The 18,571-nt window shown below is 41.6% G+C and overlaps 1 protein-coding gene across 4 annotated transcripts in view; it reads left to right on the top strand.

Annotated features, from left to right (window-relative positions):
* Positions 1 to 143: 143 nt before the first annotated feature.
* phactr3a (phosphatase and actin regulator 3a) overlaps positions 144 to 18,571 on the top strand; it is a 34,661-nt gene continuing 16,233 nt past the window's right edge. For 3 of the 4 annotated variants that reach the window (XM_082519612.1, XM_082519611.1, XM_082519609.1), the window contains exon 1: positions 144 to 600. In XM_082519612.1, the coding sequence (XP_082375738.1) occupies positions 498 to 600 (103 nt within the window). In that variant the 5' untranslated portion in view covers positions 144 to 497. The remainder of the gene's footprint in view (positions 601 to 18,571) is intronic. The other variant, XM_082519610.1, reaches the window with a different exon arrangement.

Below are 18,571 nucleotides of genomic sequence, written 5' to 3'. Positions count from 1 at the left end.
GCCCATCTTAATCTGTCATTTTACAGCATTACCAATGCTGCTTGCAAATATATTAAACCTTATAGACCCTGAATAAATGGTGCTACTGGTGTGTTGCCAAAACTCATAAAAAAGCTACATTAATAATTAATAAAGGCCATAAATTCAGGTTATCGGTGTGCGAATAAGCATGGTGCTCTGTTGAATATTTGGTCGCGTTGCTGGACAGGGATGGGCATCATCAACCCGTTGGCATCATCGGGGGCAAATCACCCCTCCCTCATCCACACATCATCGCGCACACAGCCCAGACTCACACGCACACACACACACGCACATACACGCACATACACAAACACACACGGAATTTCGGCTCAGCCATGGCTCCCTGTTAGGTACTCAAAGCGGCTGTTGTCAGAGCGAATTAAATCTACTCTCGCTCGTTGCTTTCCTCCTGACCTTGCCTGCCTCCGGTTGGGTTTTTAATATTTTATTTAGGATTCCTGCGCTGCCTCCCCATGGCTACATCGGATGGACTAGACGGCTGTCTGCATCGAGGCAGATCTCAAAGTGACCCGAACATACTCACCGAACCGGGCATCGAGTTGGCTCACGGCACAGGTAAGATAGGCGTTATTTTGTCTACATTCATCCGCTCCATATGCGAGTTTTTATTTTTATTTTTTTTTTCTAAGGTTGCCGCTTCTTTGGCGTTGCAGACCTCCTTGTTTGCTTAGTGGGATGTCAGAACACTAAGGCACAATTAGCGCATATGCTCCCGACACTGGATGTAGAATATGACTGTAACGCTGAATCGTGGAGCTGCATGTTGAAGACGAATGCCATCTCAGCGTCTGTGAATGGCTGCATTCCCCACCAGATTTGCGCCTTACAAAGACGCCTGTAGCCCTTTTGGCTGATATGGATGCAAGTAGTATTTGGGAATCCGCGTGTTGGCCGTTTAATGTGATATTACCGTGTGCAACTTTTACTCTATTGCCTATCTATTCCCTTCCATGCTATCCCAGCCCCTTTATAGTGAACCCATGCTATTTAGCATCACAAAATCTGCATGCATGTGTGGTCCATGATCCAAGCTTAACGAATGTGTTGTCCTGTCTGATCCACTGCTATAGCGTTGTTATTAAGAGAGATCCATGGAGGGATTCATGTTTTGACGTGTTGCATTAAAAAAGAAAGAAAAAAAAGCACATGCTTCTCTTATTGTAGGCCTATGCCTAGAGCTCTGTCCCTGTATTGACAGCACTGAATCCCCACCCCATACCGAACTGATCACTGCTGCGATCAATAGCCGACAATCCACGTGATATAGGCTATAGGTGGAAATGTACCCAACTTATCATCACAGCCTTGTACTGGTACAATCGGACTGGCCAGTTATTGATCCTTCAGGTGATCTTTCCAATATGGTGTCCTTGTTTGTTTCTCTGTGGGTTAGTCATCTAATGTTACTCATCTTTCTGCTTTATGGAAGAGGATAATGAATTAAACTTTCATTAATGACAGAACACCAGGGAGCACTCATGCCGTGCTCTCCTCTGGTGAGCTCCTGGAAGTGAATTTGGTTGTTATTGTGCTGGAAGAACTAGTAGCCTATGCATTCACCTGAAATACACTGATTTATTTTATTTTCTTTTTTTTACGTAAGTGAGACTATTTATGGTCATACTGTGTGGGTTTAGAAAGAGTCATTGCTTACACCCACACATGGCGAGTTTTACGCACATGAATGCTTGACTGAATGATTCAGAAAAAAAAGCAGAGTAGTTCACCTTTCAACTTATCACTAACGAGACTCGCTTTTTCACATTTCCAAAATCACACCTGCCTGCACTCATCAACTGGCCATAGCACGTTTATAATGGAGCCTTGCTGAATTCAACCCTCCCAGGGATGATTTAATTCACACGTAGGTGAATGTGATGATGTCACACTGGGTCTTTGACACACCTGAATAAACAACGCAGCAGTTTGGCGGATCAGCCAGGCCAGTGATGAGAGCTAAAGCTGTCAGGGAACGCTGAACGTCAGCCTACATCCCTGGAGTATGCACAACTGCATCACAGTTTCAGACACGAGTTTGCTACATGAAAGACGGAGTAAATAAAGTTGTAACAGCAAAGACAATATCGGTGTCTGGTGGCCCAAAGTACACAGCATCGCCCACCCCTTCTCTGCGTGGATCACCACTGCACTAATGTCTGGGGCACTAGTCTTTGCCAAAGTAATCCTTTGGCAAAGACTGCCTTTTTTTTCTCCTCCCAATACAGTAGATCTCGCAGCTGCAGAGGCTTACAATGTGTTCATACACTTACTCAATACTGGGAGGAGAGTCAATAGAGACAACAGTTACAGCTGACCATCTCAGAAAATCAGAGTAGTGTTTCCTTTTGAATGAGGCTGCAGTAATACTACAATACAGACTCACCCTCTCAGAGAAGGGCAAGTTGATCAGTCACATTGCAAGTGTCCAACAATGCAAATCCTACTGTCTTTTAATAAGGCGCAGAGAGTGACATTGCATTGCTCTGTTGGGAGTTTATCTAAATTAAGGCAACCTCTTTGAACAGCAGATTTACAAGAATGATTTAGAGTTACAGGAACATAAGTCCAGGAACAGGAGCAGCAGTATAAACACGTTTAATCAGTTCATTTGGACAAGGAGCCCTTAGATTCCCCTGCTAATAAAATGTCACTTTCGCTCAAAGTTCCACTTAGTCATTGCAGAATGTCGACCAAGGTAATGGTGTGGAGAGGACACCTTGACGCTTTGCGGACAGGGAGCTTGTCCAAGCAGGGTTATCCCTATGGCTTCGTTCCTCAAAATAATTCTTTTCCCCTGTAGAAAGACGCAAAGCTGGAGAAACAGTGGAGATGAGTTGAATCACACAAATATCAGCACAAGCAGATTTATAGTGCACATAAATCTGCAGTTAGAGACTATTTCTATTATTGATTAAGTTTCACTTTTTTATTACTTTTTTATTACATAGAATACAATGCACATTACAGTTTCCAAAGTAGTTATCTTCAGACTGTTAAATTCAGTTCACAAAGTTACAAAACACAGAAAAGAAGAATATCCTCCTCATGAAGAAATCACGTCATATATCCACAGTAAATTCTAAAAATAAAAAAATATATTCAGATATTTTTAATCTTTTAAATAATTTCTCAGTTTGTTTGACATTTCATTGATTAGTTGCAACACTTTATAAAGATGGCCAACTGCCCCTTCACTAAACACCATCCTTTGGCAAAAGACTGTAATAATTCATGATGAAATCACTTTCACTTGCAACCCCTCCCCACCTGCAGCTATAGACCACATTGCTCAAGACCACTTCTGTTCTCCGCTCACATGACGACTTATCCAATAAGTACCTGCTGATCTGTGTTTTTTTTCTCTCGTTTTGTTTTATCATTCTCTCCTGGTCTTACTGGTACAAGAATAATCCTCTCAGATCTGTCAAAAAAAAAGAACAACTGAAGAATTCAGGTAAAAGGCGGGGACCTGCCTAATGAACAAGAAGATATGTCAAACCCTGCGGAAGCTGATATTTAGCCATGACAATGACTCACCCCAAACCCGAGCGCTGTGTCGTACATAATCCCTCTTATATTCAGGGCTTGGTGAGCAAATATGGGAAATTATGAGTCAGCAGGTCTTATATAATGTTCCCGCAATTAACACAACATTGTTTGAAAGTAATAATGTAAACAAAAAGGTATTTGTGCCACAGGAATTCCTTACATAACAATGGTTTAAGACCCAGTTTCAGATTTCAGCGAGTTGCGGCGGAATAAAGAAACTGTAATTACGTAACAAACAGAGATATATATGACCCTACCTTAAGAAACAGCCCTGCTTCAATTTAAAAAAAGGAACTTTGACATTTTCAGGTGAAGAGAGGGTTAAAGATGCAAGAACATGGACTCCTTAGAAGTTTAAAAGGCACTCTTAAAAGGAGACAACCCGGTGCTGGCAGGCGGCACATTTGAAGAATGGTTTTCGTTCAACTGTAATGAGGCAGTCAAGTATCTTGATGCTGTGGAAGAGGGAGATAAAGAAACGCTGGATGTGGCACAGCATTTGGTGTGGCCTTCAACTGGCGCTGGCTCTAAACAGATAATTACACTGCACACAGTAACTATCTAGCTATCAATCCAAACTACTGGCAGTTCATCAAGTTGTTGGGACGAGTTGTTGGGCTTGCCCGTGTTGACAGGTTTTGTGATGAGCAAAACTCCACCAGTATCTGGGGCAGTTTTATAATTATTTTCTATTCCGAGTAATTAACTGTAAATTAAACTGTTTGAAATTGCAGTTTTCATTTAAGACGGATTAAGAGGCAGGCGTTCAGCGGTATGTGATGCCATTACAGCCACACATTCTGTCTTCCTGTGAGTCTATTTTTTCCCCACCGAGTGATTGTCAACATCCTCAAGAGTGCAGAGAAAAGGGTGTGAAGTTGTTGTATTCTGCTGCGGGTCGTACGTGTTAAGTGGTTAAAACAAAAGAGAGAGCGACGGTGACCGTGAAGTGAGAAAACAGAAAACGATCCCTCTGTTACAGTTTAGCCCGTGACACCATGCTGTCTGTGCTTAGATAGGTCGCCAGTATGCAAAACACAGCCTCGAGTTTTTATTCATGTGGATGGTTTTTTTGGAGACTTTTAATTTAAACAGGACATAAACTTCATCATACACATGCAGCTCAATACTGGTCTCTCATTTTTGATTTTTGTTTGTTTATTTGTTTGTTTTTTAGCTGCGGTCAAGTTGAAAACTGTAAAACCCGAGGATCTATCAAGCTACATGCACACGTATGGCTGACATAAACAATTTTAGAGATCTGGATGAACAACGAGAACATATTGTATATAGATTTGCACTTTGTTTAGAACCTGCAACTTTATCAGACTCAGCCAGGAAAGCTGTAATTCACGCTGAAGTCACAACTCATTCATCACGGTGAGCCTTAAGGGACTGTGAGTCAGTCAAGGCTACCTGTTAGTAGTAGCCACTGGAGAGCTATTCATTCTTCCCTCCACGATGCACAGAGGTCCCTTCAGAGGCCAAGAGAAAAAGTACATCTAATGTCAAGTTGAGAGGAGCGTTCTGGTTGCCATAAAAGGTATTTGTCATATTCAGAAACATATGAATCTCAACAAATATTGAGTCAGACTTTCACCCAGGAGCCAGGGGTGCACTGTTAGTGCCCACATGTCATATATATATATATATATATATATATATATATATGTATTGTCACAGTAACATGCTAACATGCCAAGTTCTGAAGTTTTCAGGCAGAACGCCCTCAAGGCTAACTTATCCTTTGTGTGTAAAATGTTCAGACATTTCTGATTGTCAAACCTAATGGATCATGTCCACTGTTAATGTGATGAACTACTCTGCTAGGGGCACTTGTGTGAACTTGAGCGTAACTGGCTTTTCATTTTCTATAAATTACTTCAGAACAAGTTAGTCATAGGCAACTGCAACATGCCAAATACAAGTGAAATGAGCTCAGGGGAAAGGGTCAAGCATCATTTGGCTGTACAAAAAGAAAAGTTAACATTCCACAATTTTGTTTTAAAAACAATAAAAAGGGAAGAATTTGTCTTGAGTAAAATGAAAACTAACGGGTACACACACCCCTGTTCTCTGCTGGCCATCGGGGCGGGGGGGGGCTGGGAGGAGGTGTTGGCCATCCGATTGGGATCTGGGATGCGGGGCCTCCCTGTTGCTGCGGAGCCTAGGGCGGTCTGCTTGCCTCCACCCCGGGGGAAAGGGTGACATCTCCTGGGTCTAGGTGCTGTTTCCCCCTCCAGGGGCGAGGGTACCTGGACCTGGGGTATAGAGTTTGTTTGGGGAGTGTGATTGTGTGTACAGTGTCCATGTATGTCTATCCCTACGTTGGGTGAGTGCTGAGTGTGCATGAGGGTGGGAATGCATGTTTGTGTCTGTGTGTGCCTGTTTGTCTGTGTCTATATGTCAGGTCGGGTCTTACACTCCACCTCTCTGGGAACTCCCAGGCCCTCCAAAGGCCTATCTCCCCTCACCACACTCCCTGCCGGTAACTGATGCCCTCAGGGGTTGGTGTGTTGGTGGTTCTTGGTGTCCGGGGCTGGGCGCTCAGGTATGTACCAACTCACTCCTGGTGACTACTTGGCGGGGCCTGGTGCCTGTTGCTCGGTCAGGCCTCTTCTGGGGCAAAGGGGGCAGAGCCGGCGGGCACGCCACTGCAGCCCCCTCTGGCTTCTGCTCCGTGGCTACTGGGTGACCCCTCATCTGGGGCTCTCCTCAGCTCTTCCCAGGAGGGTGGCACGGATGCCCCTCCGGTGGTCCTCCTTGGGCTCTCGCACTCTGGGGCCTCTGGATGTCTGGGGCCTGGATCTCCTCCATGCCTGCTTCATGCCCTGGGGGACAGGGCTATGGCTCTCTACATCCTCTAGCAGACCATTACACGGGGAAACCTTTTGAATACAAGCGCGCTGATCCACACAGGTGTGCACACGGGTGTTCACTGTTCATAGACATAAACTACACCTTTATTGGCTGCTATTTCCAAGCACATTGTGCGCTGTCGGTCCTGCTTGCTATACAACAACATTCAATATTTAGTATTTACTGCTGTTTACACTTAGGTAGATTAACGTGATGGTGTTGTGTTTAGTATGTTGCTCTGTTTTGTTTTTTTTTTGCTTGTTTTCTCTTCTTTTTCTCTCAACAGGTGATTCAGGAGATTTTTTTCTCTTCTTTCTCTTTTTAAGTGCCCTTTCTCACTGTCCCTCTTCCCTTCTGTTTTTCTTTTCCTTCATCTTTCTTTCTCCCTTTCCTATCCCTCAGTCATGTCTGTCCCGTCTGTAACAACTGAAAATAAAATAAAATAAATAATAACAACAAAGGTCGATCAAATGGACCGATACGGCAAGGCCATGATGATCCATTTGGCAAAGTAAATCCATTCAAAGAATGAGACATAATTAGATTTTCAAAGAAACATCTACAGAATGATAGCGGTTCTTGAGATCCATCTTTGTCAAATAATAATTCAACTGACATGGATCTAATGGCATCAAATCTGTGTAAATAAAACCACGGGAAAAATTCCAACCAGACTGCACTGAGCATAAAGTAAAGATCAGATGTGGGAACATCAAAGTCGGGAGCTGTTTTTTACTTACAGTGGCAACATCCACCTGTTGAAAGAAACTTTGTACATCAGAAATCCGAAGACCTGTGGCCCTCACAAAGATTTCACTATAAATCCCTATGGAGGGGGGAAAAAAAGCTTTGCTGCCTTAAACACAGAAAACTCTCAGGCTCTCAGCACAGTCACTGTAGAAACCATGGGCTTCAAATATTCAAATCTTTTCCACCAGTTTTAAAATTAAAATAATGATTCTTACTATCATGAATTACTATCATTAACATTTAGTATTGGGTATCATTAAGGATGGGAATTCATAAGAATTTAGCGATTGCGACTCCGTTATCAGAGTCACCTATCGATTCTCTTTGGGATATCATTAGCTCGGCTTTGAGAGTCAACACAATCTCTAAGCAGAATATCAAAGACATTACATCTGTTCACATTAATGTATGCTGTGTGGTCTGATATTTGCGCAGGTATTTCCCCTCTTTGTTGTGATCAGTGTTGGGGTCATTACTCAAGAAAGTAACTCAACACAAATCCCTATCCCAACAAGGACACACACATGATCTTTCTCTTAGTAGAACACAAAGCTGACAGCAAAAAGCAAAGATGAAAACCAGCAAAAAGACACTTTAAAACAATTGCCACAGTGATTCTACTGAAACATGAGTTTATTACCTGTTAAAGTTCAGGGCCTGGTTGCTGGGCTGGGGTCAGCCTTTACTGAGCTTTATCAGCACTCTGGGTTCTTGGCTAGCTTAGTCTTAGCTTGCTGTTTGGCTAGCTTAGTGTTAGCATGCTGTCTGTGCAGGTGCTTGCGAAGTGCTGACGTTATGTTAGCAACATAATGCAGCTGTTTCTGTCCTAGATGCAGTTTACACTTTACCATCACGCTCTTGTCCATGTGTAAGATAAAAATAAAAGTAATGTCCATAATGGCTACCAAGAACCGGTTCTCAATTCCCATCCCTAGGTATCATATCACTCAACACTGCCGCTTAAAAAACTGAGAAGTCTATTAGTCATTTAGTCTCTTCGTGTTAAAAAACGGTGATGATGGGATCTCATGCTTATACCAAGTCATCACAGTATACCAACTAAATTCATTGCTTTTTCTCCTTCAAACCAAATCAGGCCACAAAAAAGTCATGTTAGCCTTATGTAAAAGAAAAAAAAGTCCTTTCTTCATTTGGAACCAAAATGAACACTGTGCTAACAATTCTGTCACATTTAGGATCCACAACTGCTGAGTGGTGAGCTAAGGAGATATGTTGCATGCAGATGCTTTGTTGAGCTCTGCTCTCCATAGATGCCTTTACAGTCTCCCAGTTCCCCCCGAAAATGGAGCGCATTAAATGACGACAGCAGCAGAAGTCCTACATCATGCATGCTCCCTGTGGATGCGGGAGCAGATTAGGCATTTGACAATGTTTGAGCCATGTGTTAGTGCGGCTGTTGTTTGGGCCATGTGTTGCTACGGCTGACACCCGTGCGCCTGTGTGGTTTTTTTTGGCAATTCAATCCATGTATGCATTCATTTGCAGAAGATGTAGCAGGTTTGCGCAGACGTGGAAAGAAAAAAAATCACAGTGTGTGCTAGAAAAGACAGTCACCCTTTTGAGAACAAAGAGTCGAAAAGCCCCGTGCACCTATCAGAGACCCCAGGGTAAAGGCAGCATGTGATGGAGCTATTAAGCCTCTAAAGGCCGGGGTTAAATTGAGTTCAGGAAGTTGCATGCACTATGTTGTGAAGGGTAAAAAATTTAAGAGAGAGAACTCCTTTTGGCATCGACTCTGTGGAGCAGTGGAAATACATTTCACAAGAAAGCAGAAAAAGGAAAAAAAATGCCGGGGAGAAAAGGAGAAGGAGGCTAAACTAGTGAGGCAGAGAGGAGATGGAGGAGAGAGAAAGAAAGGAGGAGGTGGCAGCTTTTATTGAAAGAAAGCCAAGATGTTATCCTAATTGCAAACTGGCCACAGCGAGATGATGGATAGGCTGTAAGAGACCAGTTGCAGGCAGTGACTGTGTGGCTCTGGCTGGAAGACCTCTACAGCGTTCCACAGATCCTATACAGACCCTATACAGACCCTAAAGTGATGCAGTTAAACCAAGAATGCTGATATGCCAGATTTTTTTTCCTCTATCATTTTCCTCATTGATAATTACCTCAGATGTTTAAGCCAATTTAGTTAATTGAACTGTTCCTTTTAGTTAAATGTTCATTTCGACAAACATAAAAATGAACTTGCAAAGACTTCAAGGCAAGGCAAGGCAAGGCAAGTTTATTTGTATAGCACAATTCAACAACAAGGTGATTCAAAGTGCTTTACAGAGACATTAGAAACAAGAACAAATAAAAAGCATGATTTAAAATTGATTAAAACAAGCAAATAAACTAACTAACTAATTAACAAACAAACAAACAAAACAGTATATAAAATCAGAACAGATAAAATCAGAACAGTAGATAAAATCAGTAGTTAAAAGTAAGTTTTGAAATTTAAGCTTAAAAGTGTGGATTTGGTGCTTTATTCAAATGCAGCTGAGAACAGGTGAGTCTTCAACCTGGATTTAAATAAACTGAGTGTTTCAGCTGATCTGAGGCTTTCTGGGAGTTTGTTCCAGATATAAGGAGCATAAAAGCTGAATGCAGCTTCTCCGTGTCTGGTTCTGACTCTGGGAACTGATAAAAGACCGGATCCAGATGACCTGAGGGATCTGGAAGGTTCATACTGGGTCAGGAGGTCATTGATGTATTTTGGTCCTAAACCATTCAGAGCTTTATAGACCAGTATCAGAACTTTAAAGTCTATCCTCTGACGGACAGGCAGCCAGTGTAAGGACCTCAGAGCTGGACTGATGTGGTCCACTTTTTTGGTCTTAGTGAGGACTCGAGCAGCAGAGTTCTGAATGAGCTGTAGTTGTCTGACTGATTTTTTAGGTAGACCTGTAAAGATGCTGTTACAGTAATCAAGCCTACTAAAGATGAATGCATGGACTAGTTTTTCCAGGTCCTGTTGAGACATCAGATCTTTTATCCTTGATATATTCTTGAGGTGATAGTAAGCTGACTTTGTTATTGTCTTAATGTGTTTTTCTAAGTTTAGGTCTGCATCCATCACTACACCCAAATTTCTCGCCTGGTTTGTGATTTTTAGATGTATAGATTGAAGTTCTCTGGTGACCTGTAATCGTTTTTCTTTGGCGCCAAAGACTATTACTTCAGTTTTGTTTTTGTTTAGCTGGAGAAAATTGTGGCACAACCAGTCATTAATTTCCTCAATGCATTTACCAAGAGCCTGTACAGGGCCTCGGTCTCCTGGTGACATTGTGATATATATTTGTGTGTCATCTGCATAGCTGTGGTAGTTTATTTTGTTGTTGTTTATAATCTGTGCCAGTGGGAGCATGTAGATGTTAAACAGAGGGGGTCCCAAGATGGAACCTTGGGGAACTCCACATGTGATACTTGTCTGCTCAGATGTGAAGTTACCTATTGATACAAAGTATTTCCTGTTTTCTAAGTATGTTTTGAACCAGTTTAGTACAGTTCCTGAAAGACCTGTCCAGTTCTCCAGTCGTTTGAGTAATATGTTGTGGTCAACTGTATCAAATGCTGCACTGAGATCCAGTAAAACTAGGACTGACATTTTTCCGCTGTCTGTATTCAGACATATGTCATTAAACACTTTGGTCAGAGCGGTTTCAGTGCTGTGGTTCTGTCTAAAACCTGACTGGAAGGCATCGTAGCAATTATTCTGTTTTAAGAAGTAACTGAGCTGTTGAACTTCAAAAGCTTTTGACAGAATTTATTAAATCTAGTTACAGTTACTTGTCTGGAAACTCTTTGCCAGTATGTTCAGTTATCAAGCTCGAAAATCAAAAATGTAATTTAGGTTTCATCTTTCTTCAGGACTGCGGCTAATGGTTCTCATCACTGATCTTAATCTATTTTTCAATCATTTTTTTAAATGAATAAAATTTAACAAAACACTAAAAATCATTCTCATTGTTGCTTCCCAGAGCCCACAATGGCAAATATAAAGTTGATTGTTTAGTGTGAGAAGCCACTGAAAACCTAAAAACATTTATATTAAAGACACAAAATAAGAGGAGTGTCGGGTTTAAGGCTTTATAAATGTTTATATTGTCTCATCAATTGATAATTGATTGATGTGGTGAACTTGAAACTTCTCTGCTTTGAGGAATGATCAGTAGTAGTAACGTGGACATGCGTCACCCCTGATAGAGGATAAAAGTGAAGATCTATTGGACTACTCATCAGTCAGATCTGTTCTTTTAAAAGTCTGTCTCACACTGTTGTCAGCCATGTCAGGAAGTGAGTGATTAAATTGTTAGGGTGTCCCTTTTAAGTAACACTGGATGACACAAAAAAGAAAGCTGCTCTATAAAGTCTTGTCTGGCTTGTTTCAGCATCACTGAATTGGCAGCATTCACATCAGAGCCCCCTCTCTCTCTTACACACACGCAGACATAAAGTCATGCATTGCACCCGTCACACCTGCTCATATCCCCAGCTTCTTTCTTCCCTATCAAATTTGCCAGACTCAGTCTGAGATCAGTGAAGTGAGAAGAGGCGAGTCCTGGGCCCCGTCAACAACACAAAAAAGCTCTTGTCTGTGACAGAGAAGCACAGAAAGCAGGAAGAAACTAAGCACATGTGATGGAGTAGGGAAGTACAAAGATAAACTAAAAGTAGGTAAAGCTCGTGTACCTAACACAATGGAGGTATGATGTTATGGCAAAGTGACAGACATTGAACCACCACAGAGAGGAGGGAAAGTGGTTTGAGGCTGTTTGATAGCCACTTACAGTACAGCATTATTGAACACTCTCTGCCAGGGCCACTCAGGAGATGGTAAATTAAATGCATAGCCAGATCAGATAACTGTACTAGAAGGAATACAGTCATAAAAAGAAAATGAATTAAAGCATTTCATTGTGCTGTCAGTCAGACAGTGAGTGAGTATAAAAAAAGCGAGTGGAGGTTAGAGAGTCTGACTGTATGTTTATCCACTTTGGTACTTTGGTTCACAGGTTACTCGCTTTTCCGTTTGTCACTTTTTAATACCACGGTGTTGAACTTTACCTTGTTTCTGTGATGGGCTTTAATACAAACACATAAACATACCAGATGAAACACAAAATGAAAGTTTCATAAGTCAATGATTAGTCTTTATAATTTGTTTTAAATTGGGCTAAAGCTAAAGAAGATCCCATTTATACTCTGCTTTGAGTTCCAGTGAACAAAAAGTTTCACACATTTATTTATACTGAGGTTATCTGTCAGGGATTGAGGTAAATTCAAGTTTTGGTTATTTTGAAAAGGTTTGAAGTTCAGAAATTGCACCCTGTGACTTTGAGCAAAGCCGTATATATAAGTGACACTCGTCACGCAGTCAAAATCCAACATATTTACTATTTTCTATTCCGTACTGTGACAACTTTTTGGAGTGTGTAAATTAACTACTTGAGAAGCCGCTCAGGTCTGCACCCTCGCATTGGGAAGCCATCTAAATGTAGACGTAACTACGATGACATGTAATCTAGCTGATAGTGACAGTAGACGTCACGCCTTAAACGTCTACCTTCTAGAAATTTCCAAAGCCCATGGTTACACATTTTCTAGCCAATCGTCATCATGAATGAAAATATCAGCAGCCCAAAGCAGCATGAGCAGTTTATAGTTTAGCGCTTATGCGTGATCATAATTGTTGTCATTATTGACTGATGAGTCTCGCAAAACTGTCATTTCCATCTATGACACAGAAAGGTTTAATCGGTTAGTCAACTGGCAGGCGTTTATTCTGGCAAACTGATTAAATAAGAAAAAAAAATGGAAATCATTTGTTGAGTGACAGCTGAAAACAAGGCTTTCTACTTTTGTTACAGTGTTAGTGATTTTGACAGGATAGCGGTGACTAATTTTCAGACTAAGAATTCAAACTGTCAAACAGTATGATGCAAAAAGACAAATGGCGAGAGATCTCAAACTTGACTCTGATGTATTACACCAGGGTGAGTTTCAGCACCACGGACAGAGCCAGTCTTTGCATTGCGGCAGGCTGCTGAACTGAGCAGAGCCGTGTTCTGTGTGCTGATAAGTCTGTCCTGGATCTCAAATGCTTTGACTCAACTGAGCCCTTGATCTGCTGGGAAAGAAGCCCAGCATGTTTTTGTTTTTTTTACCAGTTTTTCTTTCTTTCCTCTTTTTTAAAATTTTATATATATACTTTTTGCAGCGACACATTAATGAGGAAAGCACATTGTGCAGTTTGAGGCACAAATTCCACTTAATGTAATCATCGGATACATCTACAGTTTGCAAGCCAAAAGCTCAAATCCAATCCCATTAAAACTACTATTAGAACTGTGGCCAGCCCAGTACGGTGACTTGGCTGTTATTGATAACTGAGTGGCTTCTAGCAATTTCTTAATAAACACAGATTCGTCATTGAGCCCACACCTTTTTTAGCTACCAGATACAGTAATGCCTTTTTTACACCACCACAGCGTCCCTGTGGCACAGAGCAACTGCTGTGAAGCTTGTGTGATCACACTAATGAATGTGTTTCAGTAACTGGACAAAATCTTTTGTTGACAATTTTCCTATGCTGCCAGTCCCATACAACTCTCTGACCAGACTGTACTGCAGATTTGATTACTTTTTGCTACAACCATGCTGCTTTTTTCTTCTTGTATTATATCATAGGAAATTTAGAAACTATCTTTCTATATGGTGAGCCTGCAAAACAAAACAACCCATGAAATCTTCTCAAAAACCAAGAAAGGAGTAGAGGTTTAATCTGCTAAGGTTATAGGGTTGCTGTTTAATTATTATTTTAATGTGCATATTTCATACCCTCATCTCTCTCTTCACAACCAAAAGGCAATGCATTTATTGAATCTTGTGCCCTTGAATAGTTTTCCATAACATGCATGAGATGATTGTTGACATGGCTATTTCTTGGAATAATGAAAAATGTGAACATGTCTGGCCTGTTTAAGTAGTCCATATGTCCATGGCAAATGGGGCTACAGGACAGTTAGCGCATTGACTCGTGTCTGCACAATCTGTCGTCACAAAAAAGTGCTGTTTTTCTACTGTTGATCCTTTGCCTGCAAAACCCTTTATGAAGTCCAGGACATGGGATGTAAACCTGCTTTCCCATCAATAACATGGTAGGAAGTGTTGTATGTTTAATTTGGTTTTGTGCTTCCCTTGAAAAGTTGCTGCTTTGGGCAAACTATTGTATACTGTGGTTCCCTGTTCTGCTTTCCATTTAAGCCCAAACCATCCCACACACACACGAGGGGATCCGAATGCAAGGCGTATCCTTGCTGTGGGACGTGTTTGGAAATTACAGTGCTAACAGTGGTGAATTGTGCTGTTCCTCTGTGCACCTCCCATTGTCTTTCATGCTTGTGCTCTCCTCCCAGCAGAGCAATGAGAGCCCAGCGGAGACGGGCTAACAGCAAGTGCAGACAGAAAAACTTTGGGCTCTCCTTCTCCATCTCAATGACACACTCGACATGCTTTGTATTACATTTTCATGAACAGAGCCCAAATCTGTGGAAATAATGGCAATAAAGTTCACCCGCCTGTGTCTGCTGCTTGAGTTGCTAACTAACTGCACCTCCTCTGACACACCTGTGCAAAAACTTTTGTGGCGAAAAGTGTTACATCATTGAGTAAGCGATTACTCAAGTTATTGTTCAAGTTTGCGTAAAGCACTTGAGAGACGCACTCTGTACTGAAACTGTGATCTTTTTAAACACGAGTCTTTCTAAACGCAAGGCTGCCTGTGAATTTGAGGCATTCAGCAGGAAGGGGAAGTTTAATTTTATAATTAAATAATCACCCTGTGAAGAGGAAAGTCTTTTCCAAGCAGCACTTATGAAGATGTAAAAGGAGCTAAAGGAGTCAATATGAATCTCCCAGTTTGTTAGATTAATGTGGTAGACTGAAGGAGCAGCCCAAGGTGCAAAGGGTGAACCAAGACTTCCATTACGTGATTGGAGGGAAGCTTTCTGAACACTGAAGTGACGTTTCTTGGGATCGGTATAGGGAACGTGGCCCAAAACTTAAATATGAATGTGAAGCATGCCTGGATGGGTTCTCTTCCTTTATTTGGTAGTTCTCTGGAGTGAAGGTTGGCATGAAATTTTCTGAGGCTCCCCCTGTTGTGTGGGCAACAGGAAACACACTTTTAGCAGGGACATTTCCAGCCCACTGGGTGGATGCGATAGATACATGGAGGTTTTCACAGTCAAAGATAGCCTGGTTTGTTTTTTTGGGTTGCAGTTTCTACATTCTCTCTAACTTTACTCCTCAGTGACAACAAATATGTTCAAGCTTGATGATTGTCAGTGTATGTTGTGTCATTTGCTTGTGTTCTCAGAACATGGGACACAGTTTCAAAGGCGTGTTATAGTGATACAATATTTTAGTAAAGTTTTCAGCCCTGTGTACACTGATTTTATTGGAAATGCTCAGCTACACAGCAGAGTCTCAGATACTGTTAAAATGAACTAGGCATCACTGACACACATCGCTTTTGAGGCTCCAAGCTGAATCCACATAACCCTGATGATGTCACTAGGAGTCTTTATTTTCACACTTGACAAAGGTTCCTGTGGGACAATTAAAAGACGATATATGACAGAGTTTATGCTTAGTAGTCCTAACACTGAGGGAATGCACCTTTATTTAAAGGGTTTTTTTTAATAATATAATGTCACACAGATATTAGCATATACTCACTGGTAATCAGACGCGACAGGGAACCTTACAGCAATCAGCACCAAAATGCCAGTACGTTTGTGCCCGGTCTAACATCTGTGCGCCTGATAGCGCTCGTGTAAATCTAAACAGATGGAAGTAGAAACAGTGAAAACAGAGGAGCAGCCTTTCATCAGAAAGTGAAAATAAACTAAACTCTTAGTTCCTTGTTGATGATGCAGCAACGGCTTACAAGCAAAGCCACCCACCAGTCCCCATTCTCAGCTCTAACATATGGTAATAAAGAAGGGCCTCGGGCATTTTCTATTGGCTCCCGGACTCACTGACATCATTTCGCTCGCTTGATGCCCACACGCTGGTGTTTCACACTTTGGCTATAATTGCTTTGATGATCTAGAGACTTGACCTTTGCAGCTTTGCACCACGATACCCCGTTTCCCCAGACACGTTATATTCCCAAACAAGTTACAGTACACCACATACGCGTCAGACTGACGCTTTTATCTAATTAAACCTTTAGGCCAGAACTTATTTACCAGGGTTAAAATGGATCAATCAGTAGAGCATAAACATGCTAAAAATTTATTAGTTGGTAAAAATGAGAATACTGCTTCTTAGATATGGCTTTCATTACGGAAATGATGACTCTGTCATGTCTAATGAAGTGTATTGTATGAAAAATGAAAAAGGGCAAACAAGGAAAGAAGATAACAAAGACATGACCTCTGTGTCCTTAGTGGTGGTCGGGGTGCAAAATGTGCTCACTGTTGAAGCTATCGGCAAAACAAGAATGCTGTTTTGATCATTTCTAAATGTATTATTTAGTACTGCTGTAGGTCAATCAGGAGGATACTAATGTTGTAAATCTGCACATTGTGCCATTTCCTTTGAGCCAGGGGTCAATGTAGACGCAAAATATGTTTCTTAGAATAAAGAGAGCTAAGAAATAATCTGTCTGTGGCATGCCTGGGGAAGCATGAATAGAGTCATCTTCTGGACATGTTCATAATTCTTTCCTTTTTTCCTCTTTAAGTATAGCTGACCGCTGCCATTCTTGGTCTCAGCCTTTCCCTCTCATTCACACTCTGGTCATTGTATGTTGCTTCAGCCCTTCTGCTCCTCACTTTCTCCCTGCGAGATGATAGCTGTGTGCCCTGACTGTGGCCGGGCCCCTGAGGCAGAGGGGCTACAAACAGATGGCAGCACAGTTGTAAAGCCAGGGGGGTAAAGCGATGAGGTTAGCTGGCGTGGTAAGGAGGTGCTCCATTCAAGGGCACACTGTCCGTTCACAATGAGACTCTGTATGGTCTGCAGGGATGATAGACACCAAGGGGGAGGTTTGATGTATGTGATAAGGCCAGTGAAGCTCACATATATTATAGCTGTGTGGTGACAACCAATGCTAAAGATTTGGTTCTGAGATGTTCACAGTATTTTGAGCAGTGTACTAATGAGAGTCATAATGTTTCAATCATAAACATGCCAACATACTAAAATGCAGACTATCAAGTTTTTCTAATTAAAATAGCATTTGGTGGGGCAGGTATTGGGCCTTTAGTCATTGTATTGTACACTAAAAGGACTCTTTTTTAAGCACACGTGTTTAGCTTCTCATTAGTGCAAGTATTTAAACAGCCAATCACATGGCAGGAGCATTTATGCATGTAGACATGGTCAAGACAACCTGTTTAAGTTATAATTGAGAATCAGAAATGGGGAAGAAACTTGATTTAAGCGACTTTGAATGTTGTTGGTTCTAGTCAGGTTAGTCTGAGTGTTTCAGAAGCTGCTGATCTACTGGGATTTTCATGCACAACCATGTCTGGGATTTACAGAGGAAAAAAAATTCTAGTGAGCAGCAGTTCTCGGGGTGAAAAGTTCTTGTTGATGTTGGCGGTCAAAGGAGAATGACTAGACTGCTTTGAGGTTATAGGAAGGCAAATATAACAAAAATAACCACTTACAACCAAGGTATGCAGAACAGCATCCCTGAATGCACAACGCAGTGAACCCTTAGCACATCTGCTGCAGATATGTTACAGCAGCAGATGACCTTACCGGATACCTTTTGTTGCCTGGTCTGATGAGCCTCGAGTTCTGCTGCAACATTCAGATGGTAGTGTCAGCATTTACCGTCAGCAACATGAAAGCATGGATCTATCTTTCTTGAATGAACGGTTCAGGCTAGTGGTGGTTGTGTAATGGGTTCGGGGATATTATCTTGACATACTTTGGGTCAAAAATGGGCATCATTTAAATGTCACAGCTGACCTGGTTATTGTTGAGCACAGTGTATCTATCTTCTGATGGATACATGGTAAAAAAAATTCTGATTCTGATGTAGTGTGGACCAACATTGTGTCCCAAATATTAGACACACACATTTTGCTGTTTGAGTTGTAACTTAAAATTGTAACATGATGGACAAACCGTATTTTCTCCCTCACTTCAAGGCCTTTTCAGCATTGGCATTCCAGGTTTAAACACCTGCCTGTAAAATAAGCAGTCTTAGCTGTAACGCAGTGAATTAACACAAACTATTATTGGCACAGTTTGATTCTTAGTTACTGTTGCCTTAATTGTGCAGTGCACTTCTATTTTGATTTGTGTCAGTGTCAGTGTCACTGAGTGAGCAGATCGG

The sequence above is a fragment of the Aulonocara stuartgranti genome, assembly GCF_965226115.1.
Source record: "Aulonocara stuartgranti genome assembly, chromosome: 20".
Lineage (NCBI taxonomy): Eukaryota > Metazoa > Chordata > Actinopteri > Cichliformes > Cichlidae > Aulonocara > Aulonocara stuartgranti.
Note: the sequence above shows the minus strand (reverse complement) of the source record. Positions and strands in the feature narration are given on the sequence as shown.